Here is an 18,475-nt window from a genome sequence, read left to right as displayed (position 1 = left end):
ACCAGAGTTTGAATTCGGTGCTCTTAACCGCTCCGCTCGGCCACGACACTCCCTGGCTTGTAAATAGGCTTGTACCTACATTCATCTGTCCCATACAGGCACAACTTCAACAAGTCATCTGTGTTCACATTCAGCATTTTTTGTCTAGGGAAAATCTCAAAATCTGGGCTCGTTCTAAGCGCGAAAGAACGTCCCCGTAAACGCTCCCAATTCAGTGGAACGAAAGAAGCTTCTGCTGGTCCTCAACGTTATTGCCGAACTTAGGGAACAATTATACACAAGTGAATTCGGTAACTCAAGTTTGCTTTCTGAGTGTTCCTTATGATGGGTCGTCCAACGTTCTAGTCCATTCCAACGTTTTAGTCCATGTACACGCATACTGAAATGCTTATCCGATCAAATTAGAATATTTCTATCGTTCCAACTTTTGACTTTATGCGTTCCGACTCATGCCCAGTTATGCTTTTAAGGGAGGTTGAGTTTGGGCAGTTTGGTGGAGCCCCTTTCCACCACAAACATACATCAGCCAGTAACCTTTTTTTGTTAATAAAATGAACAGGTTCACTGTGAGTTAAACTAATTTCTCACCACCCAATGTAACTATTCCATGACTCTATTTTTAAAAAGAGGATATGTTCCCGACTGAAGCTGAGGCTGATTGATATAAAGTTAAGACTCTACAAAGCTATTCTGATAATGTATTATCATCCGCTGCGGCTTGTGTACACACCTTGACTTAGTCGGGGTTCTTTCTTTAACTCCGGACTTCGCCTTCGTCAAAACCTTATGGAATGGATTAATTGGAAACTTGTTGCGTCCGATCGTCCAACACATCAATTCTGTCTACCGTAAATCTATCATCATCTTCTTGTTTTGGGGGGTTGTTATGACTTTTTTTCTCTCTTTTTTTTTGCAGCCGACTTTCCGGAAACAACTTGTACTGTGACTGCTACCTGAGCTGGTTCGCCAGCTGGCTTGGACTTCATCCACGCCTAGCCTTATCCACTCGATGTGCTCATCCGCAACAATTCAGAGGATTCAAGATACCTGAGTTACAAGTCGCTGACTTCAGATGCACAGGTAAGACGCCTCAATATCATGCAAATAAAAAAAAAATAACTATAAGAAATATTCTCAGGGGGAGAGGGGTACTCAGGTCAAAATGTAATTTAGTGATTTACTCCTTTTCTAAAAGTTAGGCATAGGGTCATTATGAAAATGGGAAAACATTACAAGTCTCAAACCTCACATTAACAGATTAAAAACACCAATATATATGTTTGATACCCTTCAAGTGCATCTTTTGTAAAAAAAATCCCCAAAATCCAAAAACGTTCGATTGGAAGGATTAGTACAAGTATGGGTATCATAAATTTGTTTTTCCTGTAAATAAAAACATAATATAACAGTTGACTAAATTCTAAAAAGAAAAAAGATACACTGGTTCTGAACGTATTGTGAAGTAGTAATGCTTTTTGAAATATTAATCAAATCGGTTCATGGCCAAGTCTAGTCACTCCAGCTACCTCCTCAGTGTTCTCGTTTGCTTAAAAACAAAATTTTCACGTATCACTCATTACACAATTTTGACGACGCTTATTCTGCAAATGATTGATAATCTTGGTAAATTACATCCTCGGGCTCCTACCGTACGCCCTCACTGGAAATTTTGAACGCTAACCTGAGTTTTTTTTTTTTTTTTTTTTTTTTTCTTTGGGTGGGGGTGGGGGGGGGGTTCTTATTGGTTTATCGAGGTACCTGCTCAACACTGCAGTGAAACTTCGACTCACTGGAAGTCACATCCTGTTAGTGCTGAGGATTAGAAAAAGAGTACATTGAGGGAAATCTAAGGCTTGGCCTAGATTGGAAGAGCCCCCCATGAAGCCCAGAGGCAGTTTACGGTTGCATCACTTCGAATTACCTCTTCAATCGCTCAGACAATCTGAATGCTACTGATAGGAGACTATATAACGTGCATGCCTGTCATCGTCTTGTGATGATCAATGGAATTACGGATCTAGTTGTCTGATGACTGGCTGCAAATCTAAAGCAGCAACTTTTTGAGAAATATTTCACTTTTTAAAGTTTGAGGTTTTTATAAAAAATAAAATCAGTTGTTATGCCACAATTTTGAATCTGAGGAGCGTTACTGTCGGATACGCTTGTCAGATTGTGTACTCCTAGGGAATACTGCGTGGACATCGTTATCTATATGACCTAAATCTCCACCCAGAACCTCCTTTAATTGTCCTTTAGCTTATGGGGTTACCAAAAAGTGGAGATACCATCAATTAAACAATAGAGAAAGGTAATGTCTCTATGATTAAATCATCATCTAATTCTGCTCATATAGTTTGGTACCTCTTTCTCAGTGGTGACCCTCACTGTCGAGAACTTAAATTGATTGTACACAATAATTGAAGTAACATTTATGGGCCAGTCTGCAGCTTCATCTCGACACTGTATTGTGTATTTTTATGTAATGTACAGAAATTGGTGCAGAAATGCAGTCGTATCTTCACAAAAAGATACGACTGCATTGCATGCAACCGCGCTTCTGTTTTTGCTATAAAACAGGCCACTTTGAGACTAAAATGTCTTCTATATTTTTCGTTAACTACAGGTGATGAAAACCACGAGGTGATGTGCAGGGTCAAGCCTCTTTGTCCCGGAGGTTGTACATGTAACTCCGAGAATGTCGTAGACTGCAGAGGAATCGGACTGACGGAACTGCCTTCTACTTTTCCAGACGGCTCTGTGGAACTGTAAGTATTTTTCGTTTTTAATGTTTGTGTTGTCGAATCTCCTTTTTTTTTTTTTTTTTCTTTTTTTTTCTTTTTTTTTTTGGGGGGGGGGGATTTGAGGCACTGTATGGTGATGTATCAATATTTGGTTTGCAGTAACACCTTGTGTGTATCTACTTGCCAGGTAGAGTTTGTTCTTAGAGAACTGTCTTGCTTTATTCTACTACCGAGGAGTAGATGTTCGGTGGTTCAGGAGACTTCTCAGTTCTGAAAAGAACTGTCCTGCTTTTTAACTATTACCGGGCGGAAGGTAGAAAATCGACTGGGACTACTACTTTAGTCTTTAGTGGATCGATTATTTGCTTCACTTCAGTGGAGAGAGTTTTTAGTTTGTCTCAATATTCGACTAGCTTGCTCTAGTCATCGTCAGGAGATTGGTTAGACCCCAATTAAAATTAGTTAATAAAAAGCTCCCCATCCATTTCCAGAGTCACATGATGGGGGTATGTTACAGACAAGCATAGGAACACATACAAAAGACAGTGGACATAACAGCAGACAAGCTAAACTTTTATCATCTCATCAATAAATTTAATTTGAGTTTAGGTCAAACTTTCATCTATATTGATTCAGTTCATTAAATCTTCTGGATTCATCTGTCTCGTTAATGGATATCACCTCGTTTGATATTGCTCCATTAGATTGACGGTTAGACCAGGACAATATTTATTCCTACTCAACATTCCGCCACAGATTACCTCAAAACCCCTCCTTGACTCAAAAGACAAATTTAAAAGACCTTATCCCAAGAAATTAGTGTCAAGTGACAAAGTATTTAGCATCGGTTAGGATACGAAGAATAGGGAAACGTGAGGGAAGAAAAGGGAAAAAAAGACCTTCCAGTGAGGGAATTAGTGTCTGGGATTAAAGAAGAAATCAAAGATTAATTGTGAAATGGAGTAGCGTGGTTTTGGAGAGAGGATTTACTTTCAAAAGTGTGTCCTTGCCATACAGGCAGGGCCAGACTAAAAAGCCTGGCTGTATGGAGTATGGGCTTATTTCTGAGGATGTTTACCACACCCTTTCACACCTTCCTAAGGTGGAGGCGGGGTACCAAACCTTGGATGATTTTTTTCCTATTCAAGTAGTTGTGATGGAATTTACCTGCGCAGGATTTAAGTGTTTTTTGATATGTAAATTTATTTGTACAATTAGTCGTTATAACCTTGTGACACATTATCTCAAACATGTTTAATGGTGTTCAAAACTGCATGATAACATTATGTGTAATGTTCAAACACATAGTGTATAGGGCCCTTATTATTGACTCTTATTCTGAAACACAAATATATTTTCCTTATCAGTTTTTATAAGACTAGAGTTTGTCATCTATAATTCACTATTTATGCATCAACCATCAGTCGGAAATCAAATGAACAAATCACCCCTTGCTCATGCATGCTTCATAACTGTAACCCCCCCCCCACCTTCCCACCCTGAAGCGAGCATTTCAAACGGAGTTTCCGTCCTGTTGAAGTATAGACACAGAGTTCCTTCCCTCGCTGCTGGCAATATTTCAATGGATTTCCCCTCCTCTTCATGGCCTGTCATTCTCTCCTTGTGGTTTGTATGGCAATGGATGCGAGGGCTATCAAGTTCCACCGTCTCACTGACACCACAGACCCTTTCCCTATTGATCATAACATCTTCTGTAAGGACCCTCTCGTGGCTTCTCTGCCCCCGTTGAATTGCTTAAGTCGAGGGTCCAATTTCATAGAGCACAAAGGGTAGCTAAGCAGAACAAAATTACACTTACCAGAATAAGGTTACCAGCCAAACTGCCATGTCACAGGTTCAATTTGTGACTGGTATTCCGCTCCTTTCTGCTTAGGAGAAAATCGTTAAGCAGTGTTTTCCGCTTAAGCATCACTATGAAATTGAGTCCAGGGCTTTTGTATGTCGCTCGTGGCTTCACTCCTGCTGTTGAATTGTTAACGTCCAGGGCTTTTGTCTTTTGCTGTGAATTGGATAAGAGTTTCCTTTGACTCGACTTGTCAACATTTTGCAACTGGATCGTAACTGGATTAAGGGGGATTATATCACAAAGATGTCCCTGAAATTTATCATATTTAGCCCACTTATTCTTGCAAAAGACGTGGATAAACATTTAATGTGCGTATGTGATTTGTACTAAATTTTGTTCAAAACCAACGACTTCCAAATTATTACTTCATAATGTATGAGATTCTGAGCGTGGATAGGAGGGTGGACTGTTAATTATTGAGGAATTTTAAAACAAAATGGTTGACAATAATAAGTATCATTACATTCATAAATATCAAATTAATAAACAGTACGGTAAAGATGCAGAGTTACACCTTTGATCAGTTTCTTTGGTTAAGGTATCGAACAAGCGGTGATGGGTGGGAAGGTCACACATTAAATTTAGCGATGGACTGAACCCTGAAAGAAAAAAAAAAACAATTCAAAAAATACTTGAATACCAAAACGAGCCCCTTTTATGAAAGTACGTTAGATCGATTATCCCACTTGGTCAACCACCAAAGGTCATAGTAGTTATTTCCAGGGTTCTATACTCGCCTAAATTAAGATACCAGAACCAAGCAAGCTTCAATATTTCACCCAAAAAAAAAATCACAACTTGAATTATTGTCGGCAGCGGAGCCTGAAATCACTGGGACCCCGACGTGGCCAATAATCGGCCCACATGTTAACCCCACCTTTTCCTCCATGATAGTTTGCGGTAACCCATCTTACATATGTCAGGAATGCCCTGAACATGGTGGCGAGTTTGTTCCAATTTACTGGTTGGTTTCTCCGAACAGGCAGTTTGGCCAGTCTGAGGTCTGCTGTTCACATTTACCGCCCCCCCCCCCCAGATTTATTATATTAGCCATACAATAAACTGCCTTGGTAGAGATGCGAAACACGTACAGGGTTGTGTGCCACATAAATCCCAGATCTGAATGATTTTGCCAAATGTTTAACTGACTTGTCATTGGAATAGCATCCATGACAAGGAGGGTTAGGGTTAAGCTGGAGAGGGATAATGTTTTCAAATAGCGAGTCCCATGGGATAATGATACATTGATTTGTGTTGTTACGTTAACCTTGGGGTGTGTCCTCCATCATGTGAAATGACACAATTCAGGCTTGAAACTTATTCAGATGTTCAACAAATTTGTATCTGGTTTTGTTTGTTAATATTACGAAGCGTTGTTAACTCTGTGTGTGAATGGTTTGGGATCAACCTCTATCCCACCGTTGGTCTGTAGCTATATCTACCTCGGTCTTTTCTATACATGATGTTTTCATGGTAAAAGTGCCACAGTGTGTCGAAAACTGGTTGTTTTTTCCTTCATATCGTGAGACCAGGCTTTCTCCATCTCACCCACCCATACACTCTTGCTTCGATTATATGTCATTCCAATAGCTTTATTCCAGGCACTGCATTTCTGTCGAACTCCTTGCCCATTTGAAGTTTCCCTCCATCGAATTTGACTTCCTACCTTCAGCTCCATTAAGTTGTTTTCATCTTAAATGTTTTCGTCATGTAGCCTATATATAACCCCTTATACCATAGAGTTGCTTTTGTTTTGGGGCGAACTTTACATTGAAAAAAATAGTAAAATAAAATAATATATAGGCCTATTTGCCGCAAGAAAAAGAAAAAAACACTGTACAGAGCCAGTGTGGCTAGCCATTTCATCTTATTTGTTGTTCACAACAAAGATGCATGTCTCTCTGTAAAATGCAAACTGATGTTGTCTGTGAATTTGGAAAAGTCCTTACAGCTGAAATAAAGTTTTGCAATGGTTTTTACATATTGTGTTATGCGCGCTGTTTGAACATGGAAGTTGTTTTCACCCCATATCGGTAACTTCGTTTATAAAGCTGATACTCGTAGCAGATTTGAATTTAAGGCGTCCGCAAGGGTAGTTTCATGAGTGACTTTAAAGAAAATTCGCTTGAATGTAAAACGAGGTGTTATTCGGGATTCGTGAAGCTGACAATATAGTTACAGACAGTATTCGTGTTTTGTGTGATTAACCATAATATTAGGCCTACATGAAATAACAATCTGATAAATGAGGACTTTATCCGTTGTGGGAGTCAGGTGAAAAAGTGACAAACATGCACAATGTTTAGTCAAACATGGTTAAACACTTAATGTTGGTTGTAACATCCAAAATCAGCCACTTCAGAGGGAAATATTTCACAGGAGGAAATGGTTCCAATGTGAACTTTTTAATCAGTAATCTTGTATACCAAATTTAATCAATGATATCCATACCAATCATGTAGAATAACGTGTATAGTGCGAAGATGAGCGTGGGTTTGATATTCATGATAATGTATCCTGAGGTGTTGTACAACTCATTAGCAAGTCTAAATATGTTTTGTATACAAGTTGACAAAAGATTACCCCCTCGGTTTTATGATCCTCATAAAGGTTGGCATGTGCTGTTACTCTTTCCATTGATGATAATACAAGCAAACAGTGATGGTGAGAACACTATCAAAACTGCGCAATAAAAGTATTAATAGAAAGACACACAAATTGCTCAACCGCATTAGCTCCGATTGACTTGTGTAGATAACACGCAGATAGCACGAGTACATTTTGAGATACCATTTATTCCGACGATAGTATCCAACGTACACAACAGAGTTGACCATGATAAAATATAGTGATCAATCATGCTGTCTGTGATCGATGGGCTTTGTTTGTGTGTGTTGTAAACGTAGTTGCCCATGTTTTTCTTTGTTTTACATTTTACATTAGGTAAAAAGTCATAAATTATCTGTTTCAAACCCAATACTGCGCGCGTCATACCAAAACAATTACTTCGAAAGAATCTAGTGTATTGGCCATTTATTGGCATTATGATGATTGATAGTGATAACGTACTAAAGATGGTCTCCAAATGTATCTGGTTTGGTACAACTTTGGTTGTTTTGGGGGTCAGTGTAAAAATACAAAGTTTCAGCCGCAAGCTTTGGTCGATTAGATTTTTGTTTCAATACATGTGTGTTCGTAATGCAAAATAAAATACAACTTCAGTCTATAATCAACAGTATTGGCCATTTCTTGGCATAACATTCTGGTGAAGATGACGCAACACTTAGAGTGCGTTTTGGCGACCAGAAACATATTGGTCATCGGTTGAACGTTTCCGCGTGTTCGGTTGAGCGCTGTGACGGTGTTGTTTAGACCATGTTCAGACCAACCGGTAACCGACTTGTTGAGCCAGTTGGGCTTTTGTTGGGGTCGCCAAAACGCACTCTAAATGGTCTCTTAGTTAAGCTTGATTGTTTTTGGTCTTGTGAGCGTAAAGGTATTCAGCTACAAGCATCTGGCCGATAATATATTTGTCTTCGTGAAGGTTTAATCCATGTGATTGCAAGTGGCGTGTAGACAGACACATAACATTTCTATCAAACCTGCACCAGGTAAAAACCTAAACTTGAACCCTATGTCGCAACTTCCATCACCGGTGATGAGTCATGAGTCTGCATTCTGCTCTAGCCTTCTAACTCTCCGTAGAGGCTCGCTTTAAATCAAACATGGCGACTAGAAGGTGACGGCAACAGCCCCCTACGGTGGGGGGAGAGTATGCTAGGGGGGTTGATCCCAGGGGTTGGAAATCTCACTGGACTGTTTCTTTAAAACAAAAATACATGTGAGGAGATCGGTTGCAGTATGATAAAAGATTGCTTCCTGATCATTTGACGGTTCAGTTCCTCCCAAGGGTTGGCCTAAGACCCCCCCCCCTATAAAGTTGAAGAACACACCTATTTAGGTAGGAATGTTAACCGCTTTAAGTTTTTACAAATTTAACAAAAAAATCAGGGGTAATGGTATTATGCCTTAGGCATAACTAATACAAAATCTTCCAACGTTTCATTTTGTGACCAGACAACTCTAAATTTTGACAACCAGTCAACTTACATATAGGGTGCGTACGTGCTTTTTGACAAGGACAACAAATTAACAATATTGACACTATATTCAGCCTTTCAAAAAGAGTGACTTTTTTGAAATATTTTTTTGTTTGTTCCTCCATGGTGTGATGTACGCACCACATTTCAGCCACGGTGCGTCAGTCATCACGGTGGAATGGAAGTTAATTAAGTAGTGGTAACTTTTTCTAGGCCATTATAACTCATTTTCACCTCTTTAAAAACTAGTTCATACAGAATAAACAGCCAGCACATTCCATCCATGTTTTCAAATATTTTAGTGGCCTCTTTGATAATATTATCATGCATCAACAAGATATTTTCTAGAAATACATCGTTGACCTGTTTTCAGCTCAGTTAACTAAAACAGCAACATATTTGAGCCAGCTGTTGGACCTATTGGACATTCGTTGGTGATTTGAGTGAAATAACACACATTGGCCCTTTGGTGTCAGCTCAGACAGATTGATGGGGAACCGGGGCCCTCTTGGGGTTACCTTGACCTCAGCTGACCTAAAGGTACCCAAATTAGAACCAGCCCCCATATTGGTGGTCATATAATGTGCAAAGAGCCAGCATAATTTAGCATGTTTAGAGGGGCAACGTAATGCTTGAGGAGGGGTGTGAAGCTGCGAAGATCATCTGGATTAGGCTGTAGTTTTGTAGAGGTGTTGCCCCTTTAATTGAAGCCGTCCCAAGCTGTGGCTAAATGCAATACAACCCTCCTTTGGTGACACTTTCATTTCGAAAAAAACAAATGGAAACGAAAGAAAGAAACATAAGTGCAGAAGGAAACAAACACTTGAAGTTCGTCTTCTTCTTTTTTATTTTCTATCAATTTGTATCTGGTATTGCCAAAAACAAACATTAAAGTGGCCAAGCCAAAGTGAGATGAATTTAAAGATGATACATTGAAGATACTAGTTGGGCTATGTCGAAACACTAATAATCACATTAAAAACTGTATAAAACATTTTTGTTACGTCATGGTATTCAGTGTTGTATAGCCTTGAAAACACAGTCTCTTTTACCATGGTTTTACCATTTTGTAATTGTCATGCTTTCTACTACAGGCTTGCATCAAAAAAATCAAGGTTTACCCCTTTATTTGAAGACTTGGGTGTCACTGTTTGGAACTTAACTCCTCAATAACATTGTACTTTATAAGTTTCGTCAACTGTTGCCAATTACATATGAATCATAAACAGCATGGTTTATCAGATTTCAGTGTCTGTTATAGGAGCTTGATTCAGAACATGATGAGTAGGGATGTTTGGTTATCTGCAGTGTGCTATCCATAATTCATGTCGAGACTGTAGGTGGCATGACACGATATGAAGTGTGGCAGGGTGGGGGCTCAGTGCAAGCTGGGGATACAGGGAAGAGACAAGACAATACTTTTGGTATTACTCAAGACGTTTGAGACCATACAAACTAAGACCATACAAGCACTGAAGAGCTGTTGATAGTATCAAACATTGTTAGAAACAACCTCCTTCGAATCAATGTTCACTGGTAGTAATTACATCCAACAGTTCAATAGTTCTTTTATTTGCCCACACATTTAAATATGAGAAAGGCTTCATCAAGCATGAAGCATTTCTCAGGGATCTGAAAGCACACTATGCCATGGAAAAACGGTGTTTTGTCTTGCATTATTTTCTTGCTTTTGCGATTACCAATTTAGCCCAAATTTTCATGAAAAGCATCCGTTTGGATACACCAAGTGAACATACTGGTCTTTAACAATTACTAAAAGTATACCCTGCCTTTATAGGCAGTGGACAATATTGGTAATTACTCAAAATTATTTTTAGCATAAAACCTTACTTGGTAGAGTATGGGGAGAGGTTGATAGTATAAAACATTGTGAGAAACGGCTCCCTCTGGCGTAATGTAGTTTACGAGAAAGAAGTAATTTTCCACGAATTTGATTTTGAGACCTCAGATTTAGGTTTTTAGACCTCAGGTTTCGAAATCAACCATCTAAAAGCTCACAACTTGGTGTGACAACGGTGTTTTTTCCTTTCATTATTATCTCGCAAGACCAAGTGGGTTCAAATTTTCACAGGTTTGTTATTGTATGCGTATGTTGAGATACACCAAGTGAGAAGACTGGTCTTTGACAACTACCAATAGTGTCCAGTGTCTCTAAATGTATGTTGATGGAAAATAGTTCATGATGATCCACTTTCCCTACATGGGGCGTTACTTAGTTGGCTTAGACAAGATGTGATTATTTAAGACGGGGATTGTGATATGATTGGCAAATCTGTGACTCATTATCTTTGGGAGGGAGCTGGTTGGGGAAGTTATCACAGTTCCAAGAAATGAGCCCTGGCTGAATTAAGAAATCAATACCCTTGCGGCCCTTCGTCTGTAACATGTGTGTTGTCATAATAATAATCATTCATGTTTGTTAAGCGCTTATCACGGCTATGTCCATTTGCTTTCTGCTCCATCTTTAACAGAGATTGAGTGTGTGATAACAAGCATCAGAACATTTTGCGAACTTTTCACCATTCTAACTAATTTGTACCCCCTATAGACTAGAGGATACTTTCCTGGGGTGAATTCACAAAGGTAGTCCTAACTTGGGACTAGTCCTAGGCAATGCTAAGAGATAGTACCAGTCCTAAGTTAGGATGAGTTACTGGTCCTAACTTAGGACCAGTCCTATCTCTTAGCAATGCCTATAGGACTAGTCCTAAGTTAGGACTACCTTTGTGAAATCCACCCCAGATCTTCCAGCTTAAGACTCATCTCTTTGAACATTCTTATATATATATATAGCCCATTGCATTTGTCATCTCCACATGAATGTCTGTAAACTCTCTTGTCTTGAATTAAATGTTTCCTTTATTTTCCTGAACGCCTCGGAATAGACAACTATTCATACAAATGCTCTACAAATGTCTGATGATTGATTGATTGATTGACTGAGGATTGAGGATTAAGATTCATTACGACCTCCAACATCCAACAAATTGTTTTTTATCCCTCTGCCGAATCCTCAGCCCAATGAGCAACACTTTTAAAAGATGTTTGGCCTACTGGTGTGGTCTATAGCTAACCACATTATTTACTCTGGCAAGACCCAGATGGACCACAGTTTCCTTCGCCGCTGATTAAACAGGCTAGTCATTTGGTACAGTTTTCCCCTTCCTTATATGTGGTAGGCTTTTTCCAGACATCAACACCCTGTTGAAAATTCACTCTTCTGACAAGAAGAGACACCCTGTTGAAAATTCACTCTCCTGACAAGAAGTGAGTAGAAAAAACTTTAAGATAACTAGAGAAAGCAAGTGTATGCAACTGGTGTCAATTACTCAATTTCCCCATTGGTAGTTGAGCTAAAGAAACCACACTTCCACAAGGATTATATGGCCCCCTTTGCGCTACCCGTAATCTTGAAAAACATGAATTCATCAAAGTTTTAATTTTTAGGTGGATGACTGGGATTTAACAGCTTTGCCCACGGGGTGTGTTTTGTCTGAGGTGATGTTGGTTTAGTGTCGCACGTGCAGTTGAGAAACAATTTCCTGAAAGAAAATGTGTCAACTGGACGAGAAGATGTAATTTCCACATTATTTCAGCACTCAACGTAAAAATAAATGTTCCCTGTAAATGTCCTCTGTCATCACGTTATAGAAATGCTGAGACTTCTTTTGGTACATCTCGATGTATTAAGAACAAACTATAAAATAACAGTTAAGTTGCGGGTACAACCATGTGAAAAAGCTCCCTGAAAACATCCAATTTAGTCTCGACACTCCGGACATCAACAGTATGCTCGTCATCAGGAGCAAAACAAAATTTTCAGGGGTTCTCCCCCCCCCCCCCCCCTTGAAGACGAGCAGAGTTTGTTCGAAACGTTGAGACCAAACCTCTCTCAAAATTATTACATGGTAGCAACCGCAAGTTTACTCATAGTTTATTATTATCCTCCAAAGCTTCAAACATCACTCACCTCCATGTATTGTTCCATAAGGAATACGCATGCCCATCTTATCAAAGTTCGCTATATTGTTTTCGCGCCAATTTGACCCTTCGGGCATCCACATTCAAACATGGGTTGTTGGAACGTGGCCTCTGCCCATGATCCACGGCACGTACTTTTCAGTGTTACAAGCTGTACAGATATTCTGATGGATTTATGTGAAACATGTCTTTTAGCCCGAGACTAGACCCACGCTGAGTAATTGCATGGCCATTTGGGCAGGAACCAAGCTCTTTGCTTGGAAGAATAACTGAGTGGAAACACTTGAGCCCACAAAGTGACTGCCAAAAGGGATTCATGTGACCAGAATAAATGTGTTTAAAGATGGCAATAACAGTTAAAGGTACTATATACATGATTAAATAAGGATAGAAAACATTCATGTTCAAGTCGAGTCTGAAAGCTTTTGATTATGAAGTGCATACTAGTATTACTAGAAACTCTTTTTTTGTGGAAGTATCTCCGCCTAAAATTAAGACATTTGCGAGAAAACTGTATTTGAAAAGCTAAAGTAATTGTCTCCCGACTCGCACAGCGGATTAAGCCCAGGTTTTTGTTCACACAAAACATGAGCACTGTTGTGAGTGATTATTGTGTAGGCTCTACCACATGTTTTTCATCTAACTTTTTTGTTTAACCAAAATAATAATTGTTAATATTACTATTAACACCTGACAAGGTGTAGTATGGTACAAGCATCAGTCTGCTCATTGGGAAGTGTTTTTAATATAAAACAATTTTTTTTTTTTTTTTTTTTTTTTTTTTGGGGGGGGGGTGAGTGGATGGAGAAGGATGACTCAGAATAAACCAAATAAACTCGTTGCAATGTGTTATCATTATGAACTCGTTGTGGGCCCGGAAGAGGGACGTAAGGATATGTTTCACCGGAGAAAATGCGTAAAGCACTTAATTTGCTTTAACTGTGTTAAAAAAGAAAACTAAGCGTGATAATTCGATCAGTTTTTCTGCCAATCTTAAGTCATTATACAGGAAGGGGTAAAGTTTGCATGGGAAAGGGAAAACACGTCTCATGGGTAGTTCTAGCAAATGTTGGTGTCAGGAGCTATTTCATTGCTGTTTTTAAAATACCTAGACATTTACCTGCAGTCTTCACGAAGAATTGTGGCACTATGCTACCATACATATCCATGTTAATGGTACTAAATGTCAAGGTTCATGCAAATTGTGTTTATTTTTAAAAGACAAAAAAAGGTTCCAGGCCACAATTTAACACCTGCCACAGGTAGGAAGCTCTGACCTGATGAACAAAGTTTACCTCCGGAAGGAAATGGGATGATGGAACGGTTTAGCCAGGGAGCGGCTTCTCGCCTGTGGTCCATTTTGTACTTTTGCGCTGTCTACTTTCTAAGGGAATTTATATTTGTAGTTACCATTCTTACCGTTGTTGATATAGTATAAAGCATTTTGAGAAACATTTCATCTCAAAGAAATGTGGTCAAAAGATTTTACTTTTGTTTCCGATGAGCGAATGAGCTTTAAGTTTTACTGGTTTGTTATTAAGTCCTAATGTATATAAGTAGTAGTTGCGTCACATGTGGTTACATATCTTTGAGAATTTTATAAATGTTGGCCCTGTGCTTTTAAACAAACATAATTACACAAAATATTCACTTTTAGACAGAACGATTGGTTCTTGAACAGAGCAACATTTCAGACAAAATTAAGAACAACACAAAGTCTTTCAAAATATATGCGTTTTGACATACTTTATTTTGTTTTGTTTTAAATTTAAGCTCAGTGTTTCATTTGTGTTGTTTAAAGACACTGGACACTGTTGGTAATTGTCAAAGACCAGTCTTCTCACTTGGTGTATCTCAATGTATGCATACAACAACAAACCTGTGAAAATTTTAGCTCAATTGGTCGTCAAGATTGCAAGATAACAATGAAATAAAAAACACCCCTGTCACACGAAGTTGTGTGCTTTCAGATGCTTGATTTCGAGACCTGAGTATCTAATTCCGAGGTCTTTAAATCAAATTAGTGTAAAATTACTTCTTTCTCGAAAACTACGTTACTTCAGAGGGAGCCGTTTCTCACAATGGTTTATACTATCAACAGCTCCCCATTACTCGTTACCGATTAAGGTTTTATGCTAATAACTATTTTGAGTAAGTATATACACTGCCTTTAAGGTGTACTGTACTTGTGATTAAGTTGACCATTAAGTAGAGCTCGCGTTCTCCCCTGGCAATAACAACAAAAAACTGTAACATAGTCTTCAAAGCAATTGACACATCATTTCTTGCAGAGCTCTTAAACCATTCTTCAAGGTGTCAGGTATAAAGTCAGTTATCAAGCCCTGCTCCATTTATCTTGTTTTTGTTTGGGTAAAAAACGCTCGCAAAACCCTCCCCAGGTGTAGCCATTCGTCAAGAGATATTCACTAGGGGGTTTGAGGACAAGAGTGTGTGGGGGTGCTCATGGAGTCAAGAATGTCGCTTGACTCTGAGGTTGAACCTCCCTTAAGGTCTTTACAGCGATATTAACCCCCTCGACTCCCCAGACTAAATTCGCCCGCAGCAGTCCCGGCTACCGTGTATACACTGATAAACGATCAACAGTTGTTTTGCCCATTAAAGGCTGATTGTCCTGTTATGGGTAATATCCGTTCCTCATTTGCTTGATAACTTTATAATAGTTTCCTGCAAGCGGTTATTATATTTTGGGAGGTGTACACACCCTATTCGTGGTGCCTCTGTTCAGGAGCTACAGTCTGGGGGTTCTCTAGCTCAAGTTTACATCAATCAACTTTGACATTGTGAGGTCGACCCCCCCCCCCCCCACACTTTCCCCAAGTTAATCTTTCCTCTGACTGTTTTCAATCATGTTATTTGTTGTATTAAGCTGTCTCTAAGTGAAGTTTAGATTAATCAATATTTACACTGTCAGCTCTAGCCCAGCCCCTTCCCTAAAATAAACTATTCACTTATTGTTTTAATGTTCAGAGATGTGAAATTTCAGACTCTGTGTATCTGACGTGAAGAAAGGAGCATATGTTTTTACCTGATATGATTGGACGTGCTCTTTGATCTACTTCTCTAGCACTCAAGATAATCTGCTAGTAGAAGCTCCCAATTACATCAAGGTGGAAATGCCACATTTTCAACGGACTTTCTAAAATTTAGATCATAGTTTGAGATTTGTTTTGTTAGGATTGTCGTTAGTATCCTGATTGTTCTTATAGGCAGTGGACACTATTGGTAATTACTCAAAATAATTATTAGCATAAAACCTTTCTTGGTGACGAGTAATGGGGAGAGGTTGATGGTATAAAACATTGTGAGAAACGGCTCCCTCTGAGGTGCCATAGTTTTCGAGAAAGAAGTAATTTTCCACGAATTTGATTTCAAGACATCAGATTTAAGAAATTGAGGTCTCGAAATCAACCATCTAAACGCACACAACTTCGTGTGACATGGGTCGTTTTTTCTTTCATTATTATCTCGCAAAATCGTTGACCGATTGAGCTCAAATTTTTACAGGTTTGTTATTCTATGCATATGTTGAGATACACCAACTATGAAGGCTAGTCTTTGACAATTACCAAAGGTGTCCACTGCCTTTAAGCTATCTCTGTTTGAAAACCAGTTGATGGGGGCTCACAGTCTTAAAAAAAGTTCATTGATCATCCATTATGTGAATGACATCTCACTCAATTCTGTCTCAACTGGTATACATTAACAAAGCCTGGTGCCCTTTACAGCATCCTATGACTAAGACATGGCATACGTGGTTGCTAGAAAAACATATCAAGGCGATTGAATAATATAGCATTTCAGGCAACAATTTTTCAAGTTGAAGTTTTTTAGCAAAACAATCGTATTTTTGTTGTTAGTTATGTGGAAATATTTTCATTTTCAATCAATGTTGTCAACATCCCTTTTTTGTAAGCAACCATTAATGTGGTTTCAAGTATACTGTCTTTTTGTCTTCATCACGATACATGTTTGATAATGGCGAGACATTTACATTCGTCATGTGTTAAACTCCGATTAGCATCACATCATAGAGTTATTACATTCATGTGTACACGTGGAAGACGAAATTCACGCCCATTGCATGCATAACATTTTATTTATTGCGTGCACTTGTCAAAGAAAAGGCTATACCAACGTGTAAAGAAGACGCAGTTTTTTTTCAATGTGTGTGGTCTTTTCTTTTCTCTCATTTATACCATTCCTACCTCCATGTTTATACCATCTTGCAAAAATGTGTCCTCAGTCTTTTCTTGTTGTATGCCATCGGCTCATTCCTTTATAGTGTTTTGATTTATCCTAATCTTGATTCGGTAAGACAGGGACATTTTGTGATAATGGCGAGTCCAGCCAGTATAAATATCCAGGGATTGGTTAATAGCATGGCAATGTCCTTGGTGCCCCGCAACCCACATGGAATCCCCACAGTGAAGGGCTATTCATACCAGCTGTTGGTATGATGTGAACCAAGACGGAGGTACACGTTTCTGTATGTGGGCGTTTAGTTTAATAAGTTAAATAATCATTTAAACCTTCTCCTTCCAAGACACTTTTTGTATCATTAAGAAAACCTGTTCTCACAAGGGTTAAAGGATTTGGGTACTTTTTCAAAATGTCCATAGATTTACATTAAACTTACAGGGTTTGAAGATAATGATAGTGGAAAGCTTCCCTTCGAATATAACTTACTGAGGTGCTGTAGTTTTCGAGGAATGAGTAAAACAATGTCATGAAAATACGTTTGTAAAATATTAAAATAATTGTCGTCTCATGAGACGAAAATTATTGTCATGACATCGTTTTACTCATATCCCCAAAACTACAGCACCTCAGCACGTAATATCTTCAGGGAAGCTTTCTACTATCACTATCTTCAAACTGTGTAAGTTTAGTGTAAATCTGTGGACATTGCGTTTTTTGTCCTACAAAAGTTACATAGACCCTTTAATACATATAGCATTGGAGAAGAAGATGAAGTATAACAAATATTTGATATTCAGTTTATATTGGAAACTGTCTTGTCACCCCCAATGTCCCATTCATATGCTGCATTGGTTTACCCGCCGTTTACTAAAGAGCAATAATTGTCCCGGCTCTTAAGTAGAATCATTGAGCTATAAAACCAAACCATAATCTCCCTTTTGAAGACACATGAGATGCAAATGAAGTGTACACAATATGTATAATGTGATCTGGAGTTTATGTTGGAAATAGTCTTGTCACATTTTCGCAAGCGCATTGCTTTAGTGACACGTGGTTTTCCCATAGAGCAATTGTCCTTGGTCTTTGGTGGGATCTTTGAGCTATCAACCAGCCGAAATAAGACGCACCTCTTTACGTGTAATGTATACAAATTGTGGAGGTATGCATATGATTTTTAGGGCCGCACCCATTTGTAAGAGTGTTGTGCCAAATGTTGTCATACCCAGTTTGGTTATAACGCACACACCAATAGCAAGTACCACCAGTGGTAACTGTTGATAATACTCTCTTGGTCTGTTCCTTTGCACTATGGTCTGAACGAACCCGTACATTGTGGAGGTATGAATATGATTTTGGGGGTCACACCCATCTCATTTGTTAGAGTGCTGTGCCAAATATTGTCACACCCAGTTTGGTTTAAGCACACACCCACAGCGAGTAGGCCTATCTACCGGTTAGTAACTTTTAATAATAGTACCATCTTGGTCTGAACCAACACATTACATGTCTGAACCTACACACTACATGTACATGTAATGTAGGTT

The 18,475-nt window shown here is 38.8% G+C and overlaps 1 protein-coding gene across 2 annotated transcripts in view; it reads left to right on the top strand.

The window, feature by feature from the left end:
• The window catches only part of LOC139940450 (slit homolog 2 protein-like), a 163,405-nt gene that overhangs the window by 77,856 nt on the left and 67,074 nt on the right, over nt 1-18,475 (top strand). For both annotated transcript variants that reach the window (XM_071936707.1, XM_071936706.1), the window contains exons 8-9: nt 917-1,080; nt 2,624-2,765. In XM_071936707.1, coding sequence (XP_071792808.1) covers nt 917-1,080; nt 2,624-2,765 — 306 coding nt within the window. The remainder of the gene's footprint in view (nt 1-916; nt 1,081-2,623; nt 2,766-18,475) is intronic.

Source organism: Asterias amurensis, chromosome 8 (assembly GCF_032118995.1).
Source record: "Asterias amurensis chromosome 8, ASM3211899v1".
In the NCBI taxonomy this organism is placed as follows: Eukaryota; Metazoa; Echinodermata; class Asteroidea; order Forcipulatida; family Asteriidae; genus Asterias; species Asterias amurensis.
This window is presented reverse-complemented; position numbering and strand designations above follow the sequence as displayed.